The 27,014-nt window shown below is 37.9% G+C and overlaps 1 protein-coding gene across 3 annotated transcripts in view; it reads right to left on the bottom strand.

The window, feature by feature from the left end:
* The window catches only part of LOC115224726 (pre-mRNA 3' end processing protein WDR33), an 86,948-nt gene that overhangs the window by 25,869 nt on the left and 34,065 nt on the right, over positions 1–27,014 (bottom strand). For all 3 annotated transcript variants that reach the window (XR_005003954.1, XM_036513709.1, XM_036513710.1), the window contains exons 4-6: positions 25,910–26,014; positions 23,907–24,002; positions 22,267–22,418 (exon numbers count right to left, since the gene is read on the bottom strand). Coding sequence is in view for 2 of the 3 variants with exons in the window: in XM_036513709.1 (XP_036369602.1) it covers positions 22,267–22,418; positions 23,907–24,002; positions 25,910–26,014 (353 nt within the window). In the remaining variant the exon portion in view is untranslated. The remainder of the gene's footprint in view (positions 1–22,266; positions 22,419–23,906; positions 24,003–25,909; positions 26,015–27,014) is intronic.

Here is a 27,014-nt window from a genome sequence, read left to right as displayed (position 1 = left end):
ATTTGACTGAGGACTAACGAACCAGATGGCTGCACCAGGCTCCAATCTTGATCTGGCAGAGTTTCTACAGCTGGATGCCCTTCCTAATGCCAACCACTCCGAGAGTGTAGTGGGTGCTTTTTACATGCCACCAGCTTTACAGTTATGAATTCAATTCCAACTAGTTTTCTTTTTTGTATTTATTCAAGTAGTTAGTATTAATAATCTTGGATAGACTGAATCACCCCCTCTCCCTCTTTCTCTCTCTGTACATGTGTTTGTATGTAAGTATATACGAGAGCATAACCAGTGTTTAGCTGACAACTTCACCTAACTGTTTCCTCAGAACTTTCTTGTATATTTTCCGATGAAATTTTGTTTTTGATATCTAGGTTACAATTATTCTTTTCTCTTTTATTCTTTTCAGTCATTTTGAGTGCGGCCATGCTGGAGCACCGCCTTTAGTCGAGCAAATCGACCCCAGGACTTATTCTTTGTAAGCTTAGTACTTATTCTATCAGTCTCTTATGCTGAACTGCTAAGTTAAGGGGACGTAAACACACCAGCATCGATGTCAAGTGATGTTGGGACACACACACGCACAAACACACACACACACACATATACATATATACGACGGGCTTCTTTCAGTTTCCGTCTACCAAATCCACTCACATGGTTTTGGTCGGCCCAAGGCTATAGTAGAAGACACTTGCCCAAGGTGCCACGCAGTGGGACTGAACCCGGAACCATGCGGTTCGTAAGCAAGCTACTTACCACCCAGCCATTCCTGAAAGCTATGAAGAAACAAAGCTGACACATGTGAATTTTCCAAAGCTCATCACCATAGCCTCAGAAGTCCCCAACCCCACCCATTAAATTCTGACAGAGTTGTAATCTGCACCATCTGAAATGTATTTTTGCACTTTATCTTTTACTTCTTTCAGCCATTAGTCATTAGCCATGCAGTCTAATGAAGAATTTTTAGTCAAACGAATCGACTCCAGAACTTATGTTTTTCTGAAGCCTGGTACTTATTCTATTGGTCTGCTTTTGCTGAACTGCTATGGTATGACAGTAGAAGACACACACACACACGCAGCATTATAAATGTATTTCATGCTTCTTTCAGTTTCCATCTACCAAATCCCCTCACAAGACTTTGGTCAGCCTGAAGTCATAGTAGAAGGCACTTGCCCAAGGTGCCGCACAGTGGGACTGAACCCAGAGGAGGAGAAAGAAAGAATGAAGGAATGAAGGAAAGAAAGGAAGGAAAGAAAAGAAAAGAAAAGGAAAAGAAAGAAGAGAAAGGAAAAGAAAGAAAAGAGAAGAAAAGAAAAGAAAGAAAAGAAAGAAAGAGATGAAGGAAGGAAGGAAGGAAAGAAGAAGAAGAAGAAGAAGAAGAAGAAGAAGAAGAAGAGAAGAAGAAGAAGAAAAGAAGAAGAAAAGAAGAAGAAGAAGACGACGACGACGACGACTGAACCTAAACAGGTTTCAAACTATTTGGGTTTGTTTTCCTTCAGCAAATATAACAAAATTATACAGTCGGCCGAATTCTAGTGTAATCATCGCATATATTCCTCCATAAACTTTTCATTTTTTTAGTGTGGACATAACAGATATAACTGTGGCCTGATAAAACAACGACAAAAGCAGAATGAGAGAGGGAGAGAGAGACAGACAAATTTTTAATAGAGCGTGAGAGAATATAGGGAGAGCGCGTGCACAGAGGCAGAACGGAGGGAGAGGAAACTAGAGGTGGATAGTATAGTAAAGAGAGAGAGAGAGGGGGGATGAAGAGAGGAAGACACCGAGAAAGAAGTGAAGAGAGGAAGTATAGAGAAGGCAAGGGAGATAACCTTACAGGACAGGAAGTGAAGAATACAAATGACGTCGAATTATGGCTATCCATGTGCGTGTGGAGAAAAGCAAGGAAAAAGTCCTTTTTTCTGTTTAGTTATTCCTCTTTAATTTGTATTAGCTTACTCCACTCGTATATTTCCCATCCATTATATCTATCTATATAAGGCGATCCTTCGGTATAAGTACCGGAAGTGGCTTTGTTTACATTTCTGAAGATAACAGTAACCCTTTTCTCCCACTCCTAACCCTAACCCCATCATATATAAAAAATAAAAAAACACTTTCTTGAAATGTATCCAGTACTTATACCGAAGTTACGCCCCATATAAAGGGCTGTGAGGGCGCTGGGCAGCTCTTTCTAAATTCAAATGTCGCCGAGGTCATATTTGCCTTTCGTCCTTTTAAGATCGATAAAATGAAGTATTCCTTTCTTTTAAATTTCTTCCCTTCTGATTAAAGAAGAAATGTCTTCTCTGAAGAACGGGAATATCAGGAGTCTCCGCACTCCTTTTTTCCGTACATCAAAGGCATAGAAGAAATACGCTTACATTCTTATATAGTTCTTTATCACAGCTAAGGCTTTCTAACATCTAAGTCTATTTCAGTACTTCTGATTCACGCTGTATTGTAAGCGAGCATAACTACAGATAGATGTATGCAATATCCCACACTACTCCAAGATTTTGTTTCTCATAACTTTCTGAAAAATGGACATTTTTAAATAGAATTTTCAACACCCAAGTTTCAGATGTTGACTACGATTATATTGGAAATTGATGGGAAAAGAAAAGTTGGGTGGGGAGGCGCGATAATTCACACACCTCATCACCTGAGCACTGTATACATTAATTTCATTATATATATATCGTATAAAATGGGGAAACGAAAGTGGAGACAAAGTCATTGAGTGAATTATCCGACCCTATCGTCAATTTTTTTTCCTCCACATCATACAGAATCTGAAACGTATTTATATTAGATTTTATGATAAAATATCCAGTTTTGAGAAAGTGCGTGAATTATCCGAAACTCTTCTCCACTCCTCTGGTATTTGTTTTTACAAATTCGAATATATAGGCGAAGGCGTGACTGTGTGGTAAGAAGCTTGCTTCCCAACCACATGTTCCGAGTTCAGTCCCGCTGTGTGACACCTTGGACAAATGTCTCCTACTATAGCCACGGGCTGACCAAAGTTTTGTGAGTTGATTTGGTAGTCGAAACTGAAAGAAGCCGATCATATATATATGTGTGTTTGTCTCTAGCACCACCGCTTGACAATGGGTGTTGGTGTGTTTACGTCCCCATAACTTAGCGGTACAGCAAGAGGAAGATAGAATAAGTACTGTCATCGATATGTTAACTAAAAAAATTCTTCAGGGCAGTGCCCCAGCATGGCCACAGTCAAATGACTGAAAGAAGATAAAAGATAGCCCAAATCTACACTATCTAAAGTGTATCACTGGAAAATGCCATTGATAAAATGTAAGCTATATATGATGATGGCAGTTTCTTTGTGCCAGAACATAAAGAAGAGTGACACATCCCCAAGTAGATATGTATTCCAATCCCTGACACTGCAAGGTTTCTCTTGCAGCACTTAGGTCAGTCCATGCAATCCGATTCCACCCTTTCAACCAGAGTGGCTCTGCGAGCTAAGACAGTTGCAATGACCAGCAAGCTTTAGGTTTTACATTGGTGTGGCCCCTTCCTAAATGAATTGTTTTACAAGGCTGTGGAACTACTACTACTACTCTGGAGTTGCCAGAAGGGTATTAAAGAGGGTACCAGACTGCCAACACTCCACTCCTTAATCTGCTGCCAAGGTTGACTCCCTCAGACTTTCCTTTCCCAAGACATTCATAAAGCACTGAGGGTTTGTGCTCGGGGTTTCTTCCATAACAAGCTAATTAACATATTGCTAGGACCCTGGCAGGTGCTACTACTCTGGGTTAGAGTAAGGAACAATAGTGGCTAAAAGGTGGTTCCACACTCTTCAAGAACCCAAGGTTTTCCAAATCAAGGCCCCAGTGTATATATGTGCGTAAGTTTTTGCATATGTTCATCAAAATTTAATTCAAAGCAAATGGTTTGCATTACTTGTAGTTCTGAAGGTATAACAAATATGGACAATGGCTAAAAAATTATTAAGAATTGTATTAAAAGAAATTAAAATATTTTGTGTATTGTAGGCATAGGAGCAGCTGTGTGCTAATTAGCTTGCTTACCAACCACATGGTTCCGGGTTCAGTCCCACTGATTGGCACCTTGGGCAAGTGTCTTCTACTATAGCCACAGGCCAACCAAAGCCTTGTGGGTGGATTTGGTAGATGGAAACTGAAAGATGTCCGTCATATATATGTATATATATATGTGTGTGCCTGTGTTTGTCCCCCAACATCACTTGTCAACCAATGCTGGTTTGTTTATGTCCCCGTAACTTATGGATGTGTAGTAAGAAACTTGCTTCCCAACCACATGGTTCTAGATCCGGTCCCACAGCATGGCATCTTGGGCAAGTGTCTTTTACTATAGCCTCAGGCTGACCAAAGCCTTGTGAGTGGAATTGGTAGAGAGAAACTGAAAGAAGCCTATCGTGTGTATGTGTATGTGTGTCACCACCAGTTGCTAACTGGTGCTAGTGTGTTTATGCCCCTGTAATTTAGTGGTTCAGCAAAGGAGATTGATAGAATAAGTACAAGGCTTAAAAAGTAAAAGTACCGAGGTCAAATCATTTGACTAAAAATTCAATGTGACTGAAACAAGTAAAAGATAAAAGATAATGATGGTCTAGCTCTGGCCAACAATGAAATAGCCAAGAGAATACCCGAGTGGTAACCCCACAAAGACAAATCACCACAAAGAAAGGATTTTGACCAGTTATTCCGGTAAACAAAGGGATGAAAATTAAGACCCCTCTCAACGTAACAAAGCACAACAAAACATCAAAAATACTAGTCTATTCTTTGTATGAAGACAACACTACACCAAATGTCAATGTGAAACAATTTAACACAGCATACCTTAGCAAGCTTTTACATAGGGCTGACTGCCTTAAATATCTCTAAGATTGTTTGGCAAGCAGGACTACTTTTCTGAATCAGTCACATCTTGATTGGCTAGAAATAGCAGTCAAATCTCCCTCAAAACACACCCTACCATAATAAAAAAAGGAGGGATACATTTTGTATCAGTGTGTGAGTCCCTATAAATGAATATATTTACTATTTGTGTTTTCTTATGCCCATATATACATACACACAGGGAAGGTGTCTATAGACACAAACACAATTACAGTTTATATGAATGTAAACAAAACAAAAAAAAATTGTAATCACTAAGAAAAAGAGAAATGAGTGTAGATGACCTATTAACAGCATCAGATTGACATGGACAGACACATCAGATCCTCAAATACGCAACAAATATGTGTGTGAATGTGCATGCAATTGGTCGCAAGTGCAGCTGTGTAGTAAGATGTTTACTTCTCAACCACATGGTTCCAGGTTCAGTCTCACTGTATGGCACCTTGGGCAAATGTCTTCTACTATAGCCTTGGGCCTTCTGAGTGAATTTGGTAGATGGAAACGCCAAGAAGCCTGTCATATATATATATATGTATGTAAGATCCAAGGATCGAGGTGTAGGAGGAAAGTTAGCTTCAAGCAATCCATAGTAAATATAAAAAACAACTTTCAAGAACAATAATGGCTTATTGAAGCAGAAGGTTGTGGATTTGTTCATATTGAAGTACAATAAGCTGGAATTTTTTTTTTTTTTAATATTTCACGATTGGCAACCCGTTGCCAGGTATGCAAATAAGAATACAAGAGTTAAGGAATGGAGTAGGTAAGATCTGGGCTACATATGTCTCAAAGCCAGTAGAACCTTGGTAGTGCTAAATATCCCAGTGGGGTGTATACCACAAGCTACTCATCAGGCCATGGGTATCTTGATTAAATGAAGCTTACTCTATTGCAAGGAGGTACATGTTAACACACAGGAAATTCAGTCAGAATGTGATCCATAATCTGATTGAATTGGTGTATTTACATTCCCATAACTTAGCAGTTTGGCAAAGAGACTGATAGAATAGGTAAAAGGCTTAAAAAAATAAGGAAGTACATGTTAACACACAGAAGATTCGATCAGAATGTGATCCACATTCTGATCGAATTTTCCGTGTTTTAACATGTACCTCCTTGCAATAGAGTATGCTTCATTTAATCAAGATACCCTTGGCTTGACAAGTAAGCTGTAGTATACACCACACTTGGATATTTACCACTTCTGAGGTTCTGCTTGCTTTGAAACATATGTGGTGGGGAACAAATTCATTACACTGACCCCAGTGTTTAACTGTGGAGGCACATGGCCTAGTGGTTAGAGCAACGGACTCGCGGTTGAGGGATCGTGGGTTCGCATGTCAGACCAGGCGATGTGTGTGCTTATGAGCGAAACACCTAAGCTCCATGTGGCTCCGGCAGAAGGTAATGGCGAATTTCTGCTAATTCTTTCACCACAACTTTCTCCCCCTCTTTCCTCCTTTCCTCCTGCATCTTGCAGCTCACCTGTGACGGACCGGCATCCCGTCAAGATGGGAACCCATACGCCAAGGAAACAGGGAAATTGGCCCTTATGAGCCAGGCATGGCTCAAGAAGGAACAAACAAAGTGTTTGACTGGTGCTTAATTTATCAACCCTGAAAGGATGAAAGGCAAAGTCAACTTTGGTGGAAATTAAACTCAAAACATAAGGACAGATGAAATACCGCCAAGCATGTGTCTGGCATGCCACCAATTCTGCCAGGTTGCCACCTTCTGCAAATTATGATAATTTTTAATTTAGGTACAAGGACCGCAGTTTCTGAAGTGAGACGTTAGTCAATTAAACTGATGACCAGTACGTAACTTCTATGTTATTTTTATCGACCCAGGTAGGATGAAAGGTTAAATTCAATAATGACGATTTCTAACAAAGAAACAAGACAACAAAATTCCTGGGAGAGAGTATGATATCAACCCCCTATACATAACTGGTACATGTATCAACTCAACAAACAGTTTAACTACAAAGATAACCCGAGTGGTATCTGAATTCAGAAGAGTGACACAACTAAAACATCATAAGACATTTTATTGACACATTTCATATGCCACAACATTTTTGGTTTAAAACACAGGAAGAAATTTGGAGAGAAGAACATGACTATAAAATATTTTATAGACCCTTGTTGGATAAACAACATATCCAACAGCCATCAGAATTTGTACAAAGAAAATTAAAGAATTTAATGTTCTAAGAACCAACAGAGCTTGGTTAAGCCTATCTGGCTTATCAGAAACAAAATGTATGATAATGGTTAGAGAGTAAAAAATTTATGTATATGAGATATCTGCACAGACCTACTACATCTTGGGAAGATAAGATAATACATATGCATATATATATTTGTATATAAATATATATATATATTTGTATATAAATATATATGTGTGTGTGTATATATATATATATATATATATGATGATGATGATGATATATACATACATGTGTGTGTATGTATATATATGTGTGTGTGTGTGTGTATGTATATATGCATATATATATATATATGCATACATATGCATATATATATATATGTTAGTCCTTGGCTTTTTTGCTGAAGAAGCATGCCAGTTGTAAATAAATTTAATTTAATTAATTTATTTACTAAAGATTGCCGAAACTATGCATAATCCAGAAAGGAAAGGGTAAACGTTTTTATTTCTCTTTCCATTTCAGAATTACAACTATTAGTGGTTTGGAGTTTGGTTGCTCTTTCTAGTGAGTCGAATGTCCTATTATGGCCATTCCTTATATATATGCATATATATAACAAGAAGTAAATTATAAAGTACGTTTCTTTTGATTGAATAAGATGAATATATATATAGGACTGCAGGAGAGAAGTGCTCAGATGATATTGAGCCAGAAACATACCAATAATATTAAAACAAATATTGAATTCAGGTTAATGAACTTTATATATCCACGCTTCTACACTTCATTACATATAAATGATACCATGACTTTCAAATGTCAAAAAAAAAAAAAAATACTAACACCAGGTAAAAATCATATATATAAAAACAATACAAAATACACAGAACATGCCCAGAATATGTGTTCTGAGCAGGTCCTGTGTATTTTATATTTTTTATATATGATTTTTACCTGGTGTTTTTTTTTGACATTTGAAAGTCATGGTATCATCTATATGCAATGAAGTGTAAAAGCGTGAATATATAAAGTTTGTTAACCTGAATTCAATGTTAGTTCTTAAATCATATTATTGATATGTATGTGTGTGTGTGTGTATATATATATATATATACATACACAAATATATATATATATATACGAGCAAAACACCCCCATCCAATGGACGGTGCTGAGTTGTCAAACATTTAAACCAAATTTTCTCAAAACAACTTGTCCAACCGTCCCATAGGCCTCCCCTTTGAGAAACACTGAGTTAACCTAAATCGGAGACACCCTGCATTTTTCTCGTGTACGCATAGTATCAATCGCAACAACTGATGTACTTGCGTGTGCAAATCCACGTTCCCACGGCTTTATCGATCTCATTCTCACCTGAAATCGATTTTTGCAGTTTTTTTCAAGACTTACACACGCCCTGATACCGTCGGTATCCACATATCAAATCTGAGCGCAATCAGATGGAGGATGCCCGAGATCCTAGAAGACACACATACAGACAGACCAGATTTTATATAATAGATTACACATACACATGCACCTATATACAGGGTGCAGGTGCACTACTAAATATAGATATATTAAAGAGGCTATGCATATTGAATAACCTCTTTAATATATCTAGTCCAAGTGCCATTTTTCCAAAAATGTATTTTTTCAGGTCAGTCAAAAGTTTAATTTTTCTTTAAATGTTCCAACCACTGCAGAATCAGAATCAAAATCAAAATTGATCAACATCAATGGAAATTGTAGCTGTGATACCAGTGCCGGTGGCACGTAAAAAGCACCATCCGATCATGGCCGTTGCCAGCCTCGCCTGGCTCCCGTGCCGGTGGCACGTAAAAAGCACCATCCAACCGTGGTCGTTTGCCAGCCCCGTCTGGCACGTAAAAAGTACCCACTACGCTCACGGAGTGGTTGGCGTTAGGAAGGGCATCCAGCCGTAGAAACATTGCCAGATCAGACTGGGCCTGGTGCAGCCTTCTGGCTTCCCAGACCCCAGTTGAACCGTCCAAATCATGCTAGCATGGAAAGCGGACACTAAATGATGATGATGATGATGATGATGCAATTGAGGTATACTCCCAGGTCTCCTGCAAGTTGGATTGGTTTGAAGAATAAGTCTTGTGATCCTTCCCCGCAACATTCTTATCACAAGTCCATAGCAACGGAGCTGTGATTGCTCAATGCAGAGAAATAGTGGCTCAATCTGGAGAGACCAAGAATGAAATGGCTGGATAATAACTAATCTCAGCTGGTCATGCTTGGGAATCCAGCAAGAATGTGTAATGACAACTGCTTTTGATAGGGACTTATGGAAGAAGCACCCGGGGATGCTACCCCAACAACTCTCCCAGGAATAGTGAGTGGAGAAAATGGATGAATAATTGGTTATTTCTTCATCATCATCATTTAATGTCCGTTTTCCATGCTGGCATGGGTTGAATGGTTTGAGTGGGGACTGGTAAGCCAGGAGGCTGCACCAAGCTCTATTCTGATCTAGCAAAGTGGTGCAGACTGATCTTAGGATGTTGGGGGCTCATAGAGGAAATGACAGTGGAGCAAGACGTTTGGTGATATGAGGTCCTAGGGAAGACCCATCCATGAAACTGAGTGCTAGAAGAGTTGGGTCCCATCCACATGTAACAACACACTTCTCACCCACCCTGCCCTAAGAAATTGAACTACAACTCCTCTTCTATCTGCATCTTTCTCTTCCTCACAATTCCTCTTCATAAATTATGATTGTTTTCCAATCTCCTTCCTTGCCCTCACTGCCCTGCTCCCCACACCCCCAACCTGTTTTTCTAACCAGGTTCTACACTCATATTTTTGTTACTTGTGAGTAAACCCTAGCACTACACCATTTTTCTTTTACTCTCTCTTACACTTTTGCTGTTTCCTATTCTCTCTCTCCCTTTGGTCACACTCTCTCTCTCTCCTCGTTTCACCTCAGGCTAGATAACCAAGTATTTCCTTTACATCAGCACACTTGTTTCTAGCCTCTCTCTCTCGCTGGGTAACCATGTACCTCCTCTATAACAAGACACCTATTTCTGCCTCTCTACTTCTCTGTTACACTCTAACCTTTCATCATTTGATACTGGATCACCTCTTATTCCCCCTTTGTTGTGGCAAGACACCTGCATCTGTGTCTCTGTCTCTTTGTCACACTCTAACCTTTCATCCTCTCACACAAGTTCCCCTCCTCAAATGCCCTGCCCCTCTCATAACTCCTTGTCTTGTGAGTCACTTGGTTACCCTGCCAGTGCCATATTAAAAGCATCCAATCCACACTGTAATGTGGTTGGCATTTGGAAGGACATCTTGCTGTAAAATTTTTCACAAAACTAACTTCGCCTGTGCTAGTGCCACATAGAAAGCACTGAGTCCACTCTGTGGAGCGGTTGGTGTTAAGAAAGGAATCCAGCCATAAAATCCCTGCCAAAATAGACACAGTACTTTTTCCACCTGGCCTGCTCCTGTCATTCATCCTACCCAAGCATGCATGGAAGATGGATGTTAAACAATGATGATATATATGTATTTCTTTATTGCCCACATGGGGCTAAACATAGAGGGGACAAACAAGGACAGACAAAGGGATTAAGTCGATTACATCAACCCCAGTACATAACTGGTATTTATTTAATCGGCACGTAAAAAGCACCCACTACACTCACGGAGTGGTTGGTGTTAGGAAGGGCATCCAGCTGTAGAAATTCTGCCAGATCAGACTGGAGCCTGGTGCAGCCTCCTGACTTCCTAGACCCCGGTCAAACTGTCTAACCCTTGCAAGCACGGAAAACGGACGTTAAACGATGATGATGATGACCCCGAAAGGATGAAGGGCAACGTTGACCTCGGCAGAATTTGAACTTAGAACGTAACGGCAGACAAAATACCACTAAGCATTTTGCCCAGCATGCTAATGATTCTGCCAGCTCGCCACCCTAATGATGATGATATATATGGATACAGACACGGCTGTGATAAGAAGTTTACTTTCCAACTCCATGATCTCAGGTTCAGTCCCACTGCATGGCACTTTGGGCAAGTGTCTTCTACAATAGCCCAAGCTAACCAAAGTCTTGTGAGTTGATTTGGTCAAACAGAAACTGAAAGAAGCCTGCTGTGCATGTATGTGCATGTATTACTATCACCTTGTAGTGATTGTTATCACATGATAGTTGTAAGTGACTGAACATGCAAGTGGTGTTCATTTCCAATCTCCCATGAAAACATATCTGAGCAGAGGGAAATTACCTTTCTTGGAAACAGGAAGGGCATCCAATTCTAGAAAATCTGTCTCAACAAATTCTGTCCAACCCATGCAAGCATGGAAAAGTGAATATTAAAACAATTTTTTTATGTGTATATATATATATATATATATATAGATTTTTATACACACATATATATATATAAGCATAGGAGTGGCTGTGTGGTAAGTAGCTTGCTTACCAACCACATGGTTCCAGGTTCGGTCCCACTGCGTGGTACCTCGGGCAAGTGTCTTCTACTATAGCCTTGGGCCGACCAAAGCCTTGTGAGTGGATTTGGTAGACAGAAACTAAAAGAAGCCTGTCATATATATGTATATGTATATATGTATGTGTGTATATGCTTGTGTATCTGTGTTTGTCCCTCCAACAACGCTTGACAACCGATGCTGGTGTGTTTACTTCCCATAACTTAGCAGTTCGGCAAAAGAGCCCAATAGAATAAGTACTAGGCTTACAAAGAATAAGTCCTGGGGTCAATTTGCTCGACTAAAGGCAGTGCTCCAGCATGGCCACAGTCAAATGACTGAAACAAGTAAAAGAGTAAAAGGGACACATATGCAATAAAAAAAAATAATAGGTGCCATCACATAACGTTATTCGACTTAAGTTTCCCTTTTGTAATTTCTTTAGGAATAACATTTCTTATCCAACTTAGGGCTATTCCTGAAGAAATGAAAAGATCGAAACTTAAGAGGACTAACTTCAAGCTACATTGTGTCGGTTGTTTATTTCATTGTATTATAATACTCTAGGAGTGTCTTGAGTACTATCATCATCGTCGTTTAACGTCCGCTTTCCATGTTAGCATGGGTTGGACGGTTTGACTGTGGGCTGGCGAACCAGATGGCTGCACCAGGCTCCAGTCTTGATCTGGCAGAGTTTCTACAGCTGGATGCCCTTCCTAACGCCAACCACTCCGAGAGTGTAGTGGGTGCTTTTACGTGCCCAGTCAGGCGGTACTGGTAATGACCTCACTATAAGTAACATATTTGCAAATTATTACAGAAAATCTATTACATTAAGATATAAATTAATCTGTACATACACCACATTATGTAGGATGTGCAAATTGCTATTCAGTACTAATATACTGCTTCTATTGCTAATAATATGTGTGAGTGTGTGTCTCAATTTGTTGTTGGTTAGCAGAGATCATCATGGATCAGCAAAGTTTTGTTCGCTGAAGTTATAAATAAGACTAATTGGCTCATTAGATTCATTAACCCAGACGTACTTCTGGCCAACAAGATGCAGTGGTGTCAAAGCACCAGCTGTCTCAAAGGAGAGGAGAAAGAGGAGGGAGCATATTTCAACCATTACATCCGCAAAGTCAACCTCTGAACTACCAGTAGGAACCAGTGTCTCACCCTGCTTGCAATAACATACATGAATGTTTTGGAAGTCTAACATTCAACACCTTTGACTCCTAATCCTTCTTTACAACAGGCATCTACATCCAAAATTAGTTTGCATGCGTTTGTGATAAGTGTAGCAAGGTGACTGACCAAGTCACTTACTTACATCTTTCACTCATCCCAAACAAATTCCTTTACATAAAATAGCAGAACGACCACAAGAACATCTGCTTCTGTAACCCTTTAGCATTTAAACCCAGCCATATCTGACTAAAATATTCTACCTGTTTTTTGTTCAAACTGGCCTGATTTGACCTCTCATACCTTACCCTACAATGTCATTCTGAAACTAAGCAATCACATCATCAAAATCTTGTAGCTAAAAGATACTGTATGATTAATGCAAAACAATGTGAATAAACAAGCATTGCTTTTGACAGTAATCTGAATACTCAAGGGTTAAACTGTCACAGCTTAAGACTACCACCAAAAAGCCATTCACAAGGAGGGGCTAGATAAATGTCTAAGCCACTCTAGACCCTCTTTACACTGAATTTTTACCAAAAAAACAACTCCTGAGACCAACAACATGTTAGTGCTAACAAACAGCTCTACCAGAGACATAAATATGTCTAGGTGCATATGTCATGTATTAGGTAAAATGCCATAAATGAAGGGTCACTATTTTGGCAGCACAATCGAGAAACCCCAAACTCAGATTAACCTTTTAGTGTTTCAACTGAGCATATCCAGCCAAAATATTCTGTTTTATGTTCAAACTGGCCAGGTCTGGCCCCACACACCTATCCTACAATGTCGATCTAAAAATAAGTTATTCCATCATCAAAACCTATGGGATAATGCATGACTAATTCAAAAAAATTGGAATAAATAAGCATTACATTTGATAGAATAATCTGAAAGCTAATGGGTTAAAGAACACCTTACTTGCACATACATGTACTCCGTTGATCAAGAAACATCTTCATAAAGGCTGTAACCATACCATTAAGTTGGAATGTCCACTTTAGCCACTGACCAAAATATTAGTAACTTAATAATTAAGGATGATTCTCATTCAGTAATATAAACCAGAAATCAACAAGAGGCATGGCTGTGGGGTAAGAAGCTTGCTTCACAACCACATGGTTCCAGGTTCAGTCCCACTGCATGGCACCTTGGGCATGTGACTTCTACTACAGCTACGGGCTGACCAAAGCCTTGTGAGTGAATTTGATAGACGGAAATAAGAAAGAAGCCCATCAAATGTATATCTATGTGTGTGTGTGTGTGTGTATTTGTCCCTCACTGCTGCTTGACAACAGGTGATGGTTTGTTTACATCACCATAACTTAGCAGTTCAACAAAAGAATCAATAGAATAAGTACCAGGTTTTAAAATAAGTACTGAGGTCAATTCGTTCGACGAAAAGAAGTTCTTTAAGGTGGTGCCCCAGCATGGCCACAGTCTAATGGTTGAAACAAGTAAAAGATAAAAGAACAGATCTGAACTGAATAGCGTAAATTGGCTTTTCTAACTACCTCATTCCATCTACCTTTCACTTCTCTCTTTTCCTTCACACAATCACCAATTCACACCTTCAAATAAAGTAGCCCCATCTGAACAAAGAACTTCTCAAAATATATTACCTACTAAGCAACCTTACCTTGAAGTTCAGCAATTGTTCAGTGATCTTTCCCCCCCATCAACTCTTTACACACCCACACTAACTTGTATTACCTATTTCTTTATTACCCACAAGGGGCTAAACATAGAGGGGACAAACAAGGACAGACATAGGTATTAAGTCGATTACATCGGCGCCAATGCGTAACTGGTACTTAATTTATCGACCCCGAAAGGATGAAAGGCAAAGTCGACCTCGGAGGAATTTGAACTCAGAACGTAACAACAGAGGAAATACCGCTAAGCATTTCACCCAGCGTGCTAATGTTTCTGCCAGCTCGCCTTACCATGACACCAACAATTGCTGTTATTGCTACACTATACAACTGACTGCAACCGATACTGTAGAACCTGACCAACAAGTTTCCCTACAATTAGAGATCAGCACTTCTTTACGCAGCTGTCATCATCAATATACATAGAAAATAGATATATACATAAATACATTCACACAAACTTCGTTCAGATTTCTTTTACTAAATTCATTCACAAAGCTTTGGTCAGTATTAGATTATGAAAGATACATAGTCAAGGTGCTGGACAGAGGAACTGACCCCAAAAACCATATTATATATATACACACAGATATAGATACATGCATATCGAAATAATATACACCAACAGATGTATATTATACAGGAAGAGATATACCCAAATATATGAAGAATTATACACACACATTTTATATATATATATATATATGCAGAGATATCTACACTTGTAGATGGAGAAAGCAGTTAATCATCCTGTGTGAGGTCGTTTATAAAAAGAAGGTAATGGTATGTGTGTTATTACCTCCCTCACCCGAAACACTCCCCTGAAACCTGCCAGACAAACCCTTTCTAAAGAGGAAACAGATGGACAAGTTAGTCATACACGTATGAGAGTTGTCGTGAAAATAAAGACAACAGATACAAATGGCTTACTTTTACCAAATTATTTTTATTAAGAAATCTTATCTTTATTACGTAAGAAAAAAGGTATTTATTTATTTTTCTTATTTTTATTTAATCTTACAAATAATAATAATAATCAATCATAATAATCATGTGGGAGAGGGGCAAAAATTTTATTTTATTGATATATATATATATATGTATGTATATGAATATATATACAAATTGTTCGGCTACTGATACTGTTGCCAGTGATACTAAGTTGTTGCCATAGAAACAGAAAGTGTAAACAGGCCAATAATATCCCTTTTCATTAACATTGATTTGGTTGTTGTTTTTTATATTTATTAAATCAAATTTTTTTTTTTTTAACATTTTCATTGAATTCGTATTTTTTGCATTTATAGACTTTTTCAAAAGTCGATATTATATATATATAATATTTATAGGTGTATGCGAACATGCACAAACATACAGAGTAAGACAGGTAATCATTCTGACAGGATGAACGAATGTGTTTATTGAAAGAGCAGTTTCAGTTTCACGTGGATATATATATTCCTCTTTATCATTAATAAGATGCCCACTGGGACAAGGGCAGGGTAAAGATGAAAAGCCAAAGAAAAAAAAAAGAGGAAAAAAACAAGCAGCAGGATATGCAAACATCGATTAGCAACTCTTAGTTCAAATAAGGTGAAGATTTCTTAAAATGTCTAAGAAATGTGTCAAGAGTATCCACCTGTTTCAGTTTAGTAAAAACTTAACGTTCAGGACAATGAAATATAAAACTTATTCCTCAACATCATCACCACTGTTGTCATACCACATACCCAGTTCAACTCTTTAGCATTTAAACTGGCCATATCCAGCCAAAATATCCTACTTGTTTAATGTTCAAACTAGCCAGATCCAACCTCTCATACCTACACTACAATGTCATTATAAAAATATACAATTAGATCATCAAAATCTTCAAGCTATGACATAATGCATGATTAATTCAAAATAATATGATAAAATAAGCTTGATATTATTTGTCAGAGTAACCTAAATGTTAAAGGGTTAAACATAAGAAGGGATTAAATGGGATTGTTTTCTTGGAGATTCTATTCTGGGACAAGATCAAAGATGTATTATAAAAAGTATTATATATATAAAAAAAAATAGCAAGTTGAAGAGTTGACATTCATTCCTTTTCTTTTTTTTTCCTCAAAGCTAAATTGGCAACTTAAGTTGGGAATCAATACTAAGGGCCATGCCACTAACAGAGAATCAGAAATTTGCAGAGCAAAATACAGATAAAATTTTGTGGAAGAATAAAAGAAAATGAGTTATGTCAGAAGGATCAGACATGTGACCTATTTTTTAAAAAATGTAATCATTGAATTCCCTAAAATATTCAGAGGGGAACAAAAAAACAAAAAAAAATGAAGACTGATCTATTTCTGTGAATGTTGTAGCTTATGAATCAACCTTCTCTTGTACCATTAGTATTTGAAATAGAAACAATCCAAGATATAAGACCAGCAGAAAGACATAGCTGAACATGTTTACAGAGAAAATTCTGACCAACCACAACTCAAAACAAGATGCAAAGTAATGGACTATTGGTTATGCACATCACAACAGTTTGTGTCATGTTCTTGGACAGCACAGTCTACAAGGCTGAAAACAAGTTCAACTCTGACACAGACATGAGTGAGGGAGAGAAATATTAGGTAGCAATTTGAATATAACTGATATTGACTAAGATGCAAATTAAATAAGAGCAACATAGAAACCAACTCCCTTGTAGTTAAAAGAGTTCAGAGATTTAACGACAAACAATATTCACTACTATGAATAAAGAGACATTTATCTAAGTCTTACAGCATTACAACCAATCTTTGGGGTGAATGTAGTCAAGAGAAGACAACACATACAGAATATAAATATTCCATTCTATAATTGCCATTTATCAAACAGTTATTATCTACAAGATAACAACTAGTACCTCTCAGTCAATTCTCTACAAGACAACTATTATCTGTCAACCAATTCTGTACAAGATAACTAATATCTTTTAAGTTAACTTGTGTATTTTTGTGATTTGTCCCATACAAACAACAAAATCACAAAACACCCTTCGCTGACCAGTCTTACAATGTCAAGAAAGTAAGAAACAGTTGAAAATGGATGAGGTGTAAGAGTCTGCAATTATCAAACATTCCTCCTACTCAAAAACCAAATTAACATTTAAATCCTTGTTTTTTCTGAGTTATTTCCCTGCTCTAGGCATGTGGCCGAGTGGTCAGGGTATTTAGCGCATGAATGTATGGTCATGAGTTCAATTCCCGGCGACGCGTTGAGTCCTTGAGCTAGACACTTTATTTCATGTTGTTCCAGTCCACTCAGCTGGCAAAAACAAGTAGTACCTGTATTTCAAAGGGCCAGCCTTGCCACATTCTGGGTCATGCTAAATCTGCCTGAGAACTGCATTAACGGTGCATGTGTTCAACCACTTGCACGATAATTTCACAAGCAGGCTGTTCCACTGATCACACCAACTGTAATCCTCATCTAACTGAAAGAGTACCAGTTTTCACTGATCAAAATAACCTTACACTTAGATAAATCTAGAGAATCTTGTTTAAATTAATAAAAAAATTTAGTAAATAGAGTTGAAACAAACTTATATTACATAAACTTTATGTTAAGTCCAATAAACCTGGGGTAATCTAACTTCATATCGCAACTACTAATAATATCCAATAGTTTAAAGACTAGTTTATTTATGTGAGCAGAGGAAACTGTAATATAATATGATACACTTGGTATAGTTAAAATTAGCTTGGCTAGTGGTTAACTGATCAGTATATAATACTGTATATGATATAGTTTACTTAAATTAATCTAACTGATATTAAAATACAACGGTACTCTCTTGTGATTAGGAAGAAACATTTAACCAATTTTTGGTGTAAAATGGGGGGATGGTATCTTGTATGACCAACAATACACAAGCAAAGTTATGTGAGAATGCTATGCTGCTTTATATAACTAAGCAGAGAGGTCTTGCTAAAATTCTTTTCAGTAAAGTAATGGAGTTCGATGTGATTAACAGAGAAAATGGAAACTAGACAATGAAAAAAATAAGATTGTAAAGCCAAAGAAATAACTCTTAATAGAATAGCAGAGACACCTGATTAGTTCCCAGAAACTCACAACAAGGATCACTCTGGTTTAGACCCAGATGTGAATAAACAACACAATATCTTTTCATCTCTGTTGAAGAATTAAATAAGGCAAAATATAACATGACCTAATTTGATAAATCATTAAAAGTAGGTTAGTTTAATGTATTGTGTTAAAACACAAATACACACAGACAGACACATACAGAGAGATAAACATAAACACACACATTGCATATCTAATGAAATTAGAAAACTTTCTTACAGGAAATATATAAATCTAAATCAAAGGCAACCAAATTCTTTGCACATCTATAACGCATCATCTTTGAAAGGGATATATACACAAATATATATATATATACACACACACATACACACAAATATATACGATATCAACTTTATTGATAACAGAGAAAGGAAGCAGCTTTATTGAAGTGGTATTATGGCAAAGCATGGAATAGGGGCCAAACCCAGATTTTAAGTTTATTAGTTGAGCAAATGGAAGAGGGTTAGGGTTAAGAGGAGAAGAAAAAAAAAACAACTTTATTTAATTAGTAAATAAAGATGAAGATTAAATTGAATTAAAAAAAAAATACATATACATAATTAATGCCAGTGCAGTTTAATTGAAATGGAATAAAAATAACATAGCTTCGAAAATAAGACAATAACCTAGAGAGGATTCAGACATCCCAAATTTCAAATTCTAAGGAATGGAGAATTGTGCTTTTTCAATATGGTAAATAAGTTACCCAAAAGAACAGCATAGATCCCTATTTCAGTTTTAACACTCACAATAGTTAAACAGTTATTTTATCTTTAGAAAATACCCTACTTTCTATGATGGGTGGGTTATACATCAGTTTTGGTGTATGTTCCAGTTGTTCAATCAATAGAACTACCTACTCATTGTATTAAAGTGTAAGGTGCTGAACATACACAAACACTTTGTAAATTTAATGTAATCTTTGGGCAGAATCTACACTACAAAATTGGTTTATGAATTATGGGGACAGTTTGAGTGGTTCTCGAACATTTTTTACCTATGGACCCCTTCGATTCCTATTTTACTCTACTGGACCCCACAGTCATTCAATGTTTCAAAAATCCTATAGTGGCTGTGCGATAAGTAGCTTGCTTACGAACCACATAGTTCCGGGTTCAATCCCTCTGCATGGCACCTTGAGCAAGTCTCTTCTACTATAGCCTCAGGCCGACCAAAGCCTTGTGAGTGGATTTGGTAGACAGAAACTGAAAGAAGCCCGTCGTGTATATGTATATATATACATGTGTGTGTGTGTGTGTGTGTGTGTGTGTGTTTGCCCCCCCCCCACATCACTTGACAACCGATGCTGGTGTGTTTACGTCCCCATAACCTAGCGGTTCGGCAAAAGAGACCAATGGAGCAAGTACTAGGCTTACAAAGAATAAGTCCTGGGGTCGATTTGTTCAACTAAATGTGGTGCTCCAGCATGGCCACAGTCAAATTGACTGAAACAAGTAAAAGAGTAAATATCTTTATAACTGATTATTAGGAATTGTATTTAAGACATTGAAATATTTTGTGTATTGTAGAAATATAACCAATTTTATTGCATTTAATTTTTAAATTTTACATGGACCCCCTTCCCCCCCGAGTTATATGGACCCCGTTGAGAACCATTGGCCTACCTCGTATAATAGTTTAACTGCCTGACTATTCCAAAGACATTAACCCATTTGTTACTGTATTTATTTTGAGATACTCTGTGTTTCGCTCAATTACTTTAAATAAAACAAAGAATTTAGTAAAATAACTTAGTTATCATTTAGGTAGTGTTAGGAACATAAATTGTGACTAAGGTTTAGTGGAAGATTTTGATTCAAAACTTATGAAAACAAGACATTTGTACTCAGAGCCAGTGCCAGTTTCAGCCAGGTTGGTAACAAAAGAGTTAAACTAAGACATCATAATAATAATAATCTCCTTGCAGAACCAACATATATATGTGACAGGGCTGGTAACATTTAAATTAAATAGATTTAGCCCTCAAAAATTTAGCTTTGTGGATAGAAGGAAACCATGAAAGCCCATATAGTAGTGGGCTTTTATAAATGAGTGTGTGTGTGTATGTATGCAAGTGCACCCTAGTCATGACATCGCATGGTGGTTGTAAATGAGCATACAAGCAATGTTTGCTTCTAGTCTTCTGTGAAAAAGATGCCTGGCCGTGTGAAATATTTTCTTGCTTGGAAACAAGAACTGGTTAAGAGAATGGGCATTCAGGTCTTTAAAAAAAATCCACTTCCCCAACAAATCCCACCTGGCCCATGCAAGCATGGATAAGTGGATATTAAATGATGATGAGTGTCAGAATATGAAAGAAAACACTGCATCAGTCTTAATAGACTAAGGAATGAAAGAATAAAGATGCAGACATAGCTGTGTGGTAAGAAGTTTGCTTCCCAACCACATGGCAATGAGTTCAGTCCCACTGCATGGCACCTTGGGCAAGTGTCTCCTATTATAACCATGGGCCAACAAAAGCCAATTTGGTAGAAACTGAAAGAAGCCCATTGTATATGTGTGCATGTGTGTATCTTTGTGTGTCCCCCACCGCCGTTTGACAACCAGTGTCGGTTTGTTTATGTTCTTGTACCTTATGGTTCAGCAAAAGAGACCGGTAGAGTTAGCACCGGGCTTAAAAAAAATAATAAATACTGGGGTCGATTAGTTCAACTAAAATTCCTCAAGGTGGTGCCCGAGCACGGCTGCAGCCTAATGACTGTGGCAAAATAAAAGAAAATATTGTAGGCCAGCTACAACGCCATATCAAGAACCAGTAGCTGACGTTACCATCACCATTACATTCAGATCCAGTGATACATTTATGTATAGTTTATTGCTTTGCAATTTTTATTCCCGCTTTCTGTACTCTGATTTCAAATTCAACCAATGTTAACTTTGTTTTTTGTCCTTTTCAGAGTTGATAAATAAATTACCAGTCTGGTATTGGAGTAGATTTTATAAGATGAAAGAGGGTAAGAAGAAGAGAAAGATGTTGCTCATCTTTCTCACCTACTTTCACCTCATAAGAAGCCAACTGAAGAGGAATGGGCCCTGCAAGTTTTTAAATACCCAAGACATGTCGCAAGTCATTACAGCACACCAGCAACTACACCTGGAGATAACGGCCTCACTCTAAACTTGTTGTGATGACCACTGTCACCACCATGTTCGAGTATAATGATCCATAAATATATGAGTGACCACCACTACCACATTCAGGACTACTGATCCATAAACATGAAGCAATGACCACCTATGCAACATTCAGGCCCAGTAATCCAGACATGTAGCAGAGGCCGCCACTTCTATATCCGGGCCCAGTGATCCATGAACATGTAGCTACGACCATCATTCAACCCATAAATTTGCAATGTCCAAACAGTGACCAGACTGGACCCAGTATGTCAACCAAATCAGAGAAGCATGTAAGAGTAAACTCAAGGTTATTAAACACACATGCTATCTGAACAGTTGGACAAAACAGATAAAATCCAAATTGCTACAGTAACTCACAAACTTTAGCCAGAATCTAGGATGTCTTCATCATACATTAATAGTTTTTCATCAACAGAAGAACCCTGAGATCTAGTAATGGTTAAATAAACTGCAACAACATTAAAAAAGGCACAGAAGATGGTGCCAATAATTTCAGAAATGAAGGTAAGAGCGTTCCTACTACTGCCTGCCCAGGCCAGTTGTGGACTCCGTGTAGCGTACCTGATACCTCGAACTGGTTCCTTATGGCCCTGAAACATCTTTACATTATTCATGTTAGATTGCCAGTACTTTATATAACCAGCATGATCTGCAGTAACCATCCAAGTGTCGCTGTGACTCCACACCATGGCACGCACTGATGTATCATGTGCCTAGTAACAAAGAAGAAAGGAAAGATTCCATAATTATGCAATTACACACATACACAGATATATACATACAAACATACAGATATAGTCTAAAACAGTAGTTCTCAATCATTTTTTGCCTACAGACCCCTTTGATTCCTGGTTCATTCTAATGGACTACCATAGCCATTCAATGTATATAAAAAAAAATCATACTGTATTTTCATTAAATACTATTAGGAATTGCATAAAAAAGATAAAAATATTTTGTGTATAATAGAAGTATAAGCAATTTATAACATGAATTTTAACAATCTTATATGGACCTCATCCCCACCAAGGGTCATGTGGATGAAGTTGAGAACCACCAGTGTAAGACATCATATATATACATACACGTTGTACATGATGAAAGTGGGTCAATTTTCATACATTTGGATATCTGTGTATGCATTAAGAAAGGAAAATGCTTTAATAGTAGTCCCAAGACAGTCCTGATCCAGCAGCCCTATTACGATGGAAAACATCCCAGCTGTCCAAATGTATGAAAATTGATATCCAAATGTATGAAAATTGACCCACTTTCATCATGTAGAACGTGTATGTATATATGATGTCTTACACTGGTGGTTCTCAACTTCATCCACATGACCCTTGGTGGGGATGGGGTCCATATAAGATTGTTAAAATCCAGCTTGGTTTTAATCCCCTAACATTTAAACTCGCCATATCCAGCCCAAATATTCTATCTGATTTATGTTCAAACAAAGCAAGTCTGGTCTCTCACACTTACCCTACAATGTTAGTCTAAAAATAACTGCATTGTTGAAATTTTGAAGCTTACAAGACAATGCATGATTGAGTGAAAACATTTTGAATAAATAAGCATTATATTTGACAGAGTAATATCTGAATGTTAAAAGATTAACACAGAAAATCTTCAAAAAAAAGAGGATTGTGTATGGTTTAAATACAAACAGTAATCTATATTCTGTGAAACTGAAGGGAAAGATCAAAGAACAAAGCATTTCCATTCCTTCCTGGACCATATCAACATCAAGGGGGCTACTAGGTCTCCTTATGGAAAGTATTTGATGAGGGGGAATTCACATAGTTAACCTAATGATGAAAAGTATCCTTGACATAATCACTGTCCCATTTTTTTTCTGTGACAATATAGGTGCACGTAAAGCTGTGTGATTAAGAAGTTTGCTTTCCAACCACATGGTTTCCGGTTCAATTCCACTATGTGGCAAAAATGTTTGTCTCATATAATATCATTTAACATCCAGATTTCCATGCATGCATTGGTCAGATGGAGCTTCTTTGAGGCAGATTTACTACAGCCAGATGCCTTTCCTACTGCCAACCCTCACCTATGTGTGCGTATGCGCATGCACCTTGACATCAAATGGCCCAGTAATATAGCAAGCTGATAAGGCTAACAATTGTTGTAGTAGTAGTCGTAGAGTGTGTGTGTGTGTGTGTTAGCATAAAAAGTCTTTTCCTTACCTGAAGGATGGTTTCAAAATTGAAAGTAAGACCATTCCACAGAGTGAACTCCCCACTGGAAGCACCAGTTACTAAACGCCTTCCTTCAGGTGTCCACTGAATAAAACACAAAATTAGATTTTCATTTATTTTACCAAATAGAGGTTTACACAAGCAAATATGCACAAAATCACAGCTACACAGTTAAAGGTGATACCTTAGACAGAAATAATTACAGGAGTATCAAACTGTTAGATCAGGCAAAAGTTAGAGAGACGGTCATAGCCCATCTAATTAGGAAGAGAATAAATCTAGATGAGTTTGGTTTTGTGCCGTTACTCTACTGATTCTGCTAAGTCGCTACTATTATTATTTGCCTACGACAAGGCAGCGAGCTGGCAGAATCGTTAGCACGCCGGGCGAAATGCGTAGCCGTATTTTGTCTGCCGTTACGTTATGTGTTCAAATTCCGCCGAGGTCGACTTTGCCTTTCATCCTTTCGGGGTCAATTAAATTAAGTACCAGTTGCGCACTGGGGTCGATGTAATCAACTTAATCCTTGTGGGTAGTATAGAAATAAGTATTTCATCAGCCTGCATGTTCTGAGTTCAAATTCCACCAAGGTTGATTCTTGCCTTTCATCCTTTCATGGTTGATAAAGTAAGTACCAGTCAAGCTCTTGGGTCAATGTAATCAATTATCCCCTTCTCCTAAAATTTCACGTCTTGTGTCTATAGTAGAAAGGATTATTTACCAATGATAATAATGGTTTATTTGCTGTAAGAGTGACAGTTGAAGAGACATTAATAGGTACAGGCAAGAGAACATTATATGGGAAGGGACTGACAAAAGAACTTTATACAAGGGGGTGGGGTGAACGACAAGAGGACATTACATGATGGTGACATGAGGCCTTTACATGAGGACAGAAAAACAACTTTACACAGCAGGTAGAAAGACAAGGGAACATTATATGGTGGAGCAGGCAAAGGGGCAGACTGATAGATGAGAGGGGAGGGGCAATGAGGGGTGCCAATCAGATTTAAGATGACCTCGACTATTAAAACACTAGTTTCAAATTTTGGCACAAAGCCAGCAATTTCAGGGGAGGAGGTAAGTCAATTACAACAACCATAGTACTCAATTGGTATTTATTTAATCAACCCTGTGAGGCAAAGTCGACCCTAGCTGTATTTGAACCCAGAATGAAGTCAGAAGAAATGCCATGAAGCATTTTGCATCCAGTACAATAACAATTCTACAAACTTACCACCTTCCTTATTATTAAAATACTGATTCCAAATTTTAGCACAAGGCCAGCAAATTTTGGAGGAGGGGATAAGTCCATTACACCTACACCAGTGCTCAACTGGTACTGAACGGATGAAAGGAAAAGTCAACCCAGAGCATAAAGTCAGAAGAAATACCACAAAGCATTTTTGCCCACCACAGTAATGATTGTGCCAGCTTAGCACTTTCCTAAATATTAAAATATTTAAAACTTGGTCACAGAAAAAGATAAGGATAATTAAACACATCATCATCATCGTTTAGCGTCCGCTTTCCATGCTGGCATGGGTTGGATGGTTCAACTGGGGTCTGGGAAGCCAGAAGGCTGCACCAGGCCCAGTCTGATCTGGCAATGTTTCTACGGCTGGATGCCCTTCCTAACGCCAACCACTCCATGAGTGTAGTGGGTGCTTTTTACGTGCCACCGGCACAGTTGCCAGACGAGGCTGGCAAACGGCCATGATCGGACAGTGCTTCTATGTGCCACCGGCACAGAGGCCAGGCCAGGCTGGCAACGGCCACGATCGGATGGTGCTTTTTACGTGCCACTGGCATGGAGGCCAGTCGGGGCGGCGCTGGCAACGGCCACGTTCGGATGGTTCTCTTATGTGCCACCGGCACCGGTATCACAGCTACAATTTCCATTGATGTTGATTGAAAAACAATGAAAGCTTTAAAATTAAGAGAAGGTGAAAATATACAGTAGACAACTGAAAATATAAAATATTACATACCGTTAAGACAAAGATTGGACATCTGAATTTGTTGGTTGAGGTACGGACAAATTTGGTGACCACACAGTTCATTGGATTATGTAACATACTGAGAGGTGGTACAAGCTGTGGAGAGAGAGAGGACACAGAATTAGAGTGGACGAGGGGGGAGTAAGGTATGGAGATGGAGGGTAGAAAGATCATGCTTAGTAATGCCCACTTTTTCCCTTACAAGACTTATATACCTCAATATTGGACTATTTTCTAGTCAACACATGATGAAGGATTATATTTTACACACATACACAGATATACGAGAAATAATTGTATACGTAGATGTATATGTTTGTGTGCATATGTAGACATGCATGGGGGCATACACATATGTATCCACAGGTGTGCGCAAAAAAATGTCCGACAGGATAAATTATGGTCAGCAATGCATCAATCTCATCAGGAAGGCCATAAATAATAACACTCATCAAACAAAACATGTTAACAGAAATAGAAATTCCTATAAAATGTAACATTTATATTCATATGCACACACGCAAACACACACTCAAATAATTTCTTCCCATAACCTAATAATAATTTCTGCAAATTTTATTTTAGTTTTTCTTCCAGCTTACTTCCAATAGTTTCCCCTCTATCCCCTTATTTCCTTTTCTTTTTACGCATGTTTTTATATTTACAACTTGCCTGTTCCTCTCCCCACTCATTTTTTTTTTTACTTTCTTTTAACCTTTCTTTCCCTCCTCCCAATCTTTCAATACATCTTCTCCTCTCACAATACCTAGTTTGTTTCGATAACGTCATTTTAAATTCTTAGCGTGCCCTGTTTGTATGTAAGTATTTTGTGAATGAAGAATAATGTATATGTGCTTAAGTGTGTGTGTATATGTATATAATTGTGTTTGGGTCTATCAATGCTTTGCAATGAGTATTCTCTTGTGTATGTATGAGCATTTGTTTATGTGTATAAGTATGTGAGAATATGTATGAGTATATGTGTAGAAGGTGCATGTATCAGTAGTTAGAGCGTCGAGCTTACGATCGTGGGGTTGTGAACTCGAATCCTGGACCAGGCTGCGTGTTATGTTCTTGAGCAAGACACTTTATTTCA

Source organism: Octopus sinensis, linkage group LG26 (assembly GCF_006345805.1).
Source record: "Octopus sinensis linkage group LG26, ASM634580v1, whole genome shotgun sequence".
Taxonomy (NCBI): Eukaryota; Metazoa; Mollusca; class Cephalopoda; order Octopoda; family Octopodidae; genus Octopus; species Octopus sinensis.
Note: the sequence above shows the minus strand (reverse complement) of the source record. Positions and strands in the feature narration are given on the sequence as shown.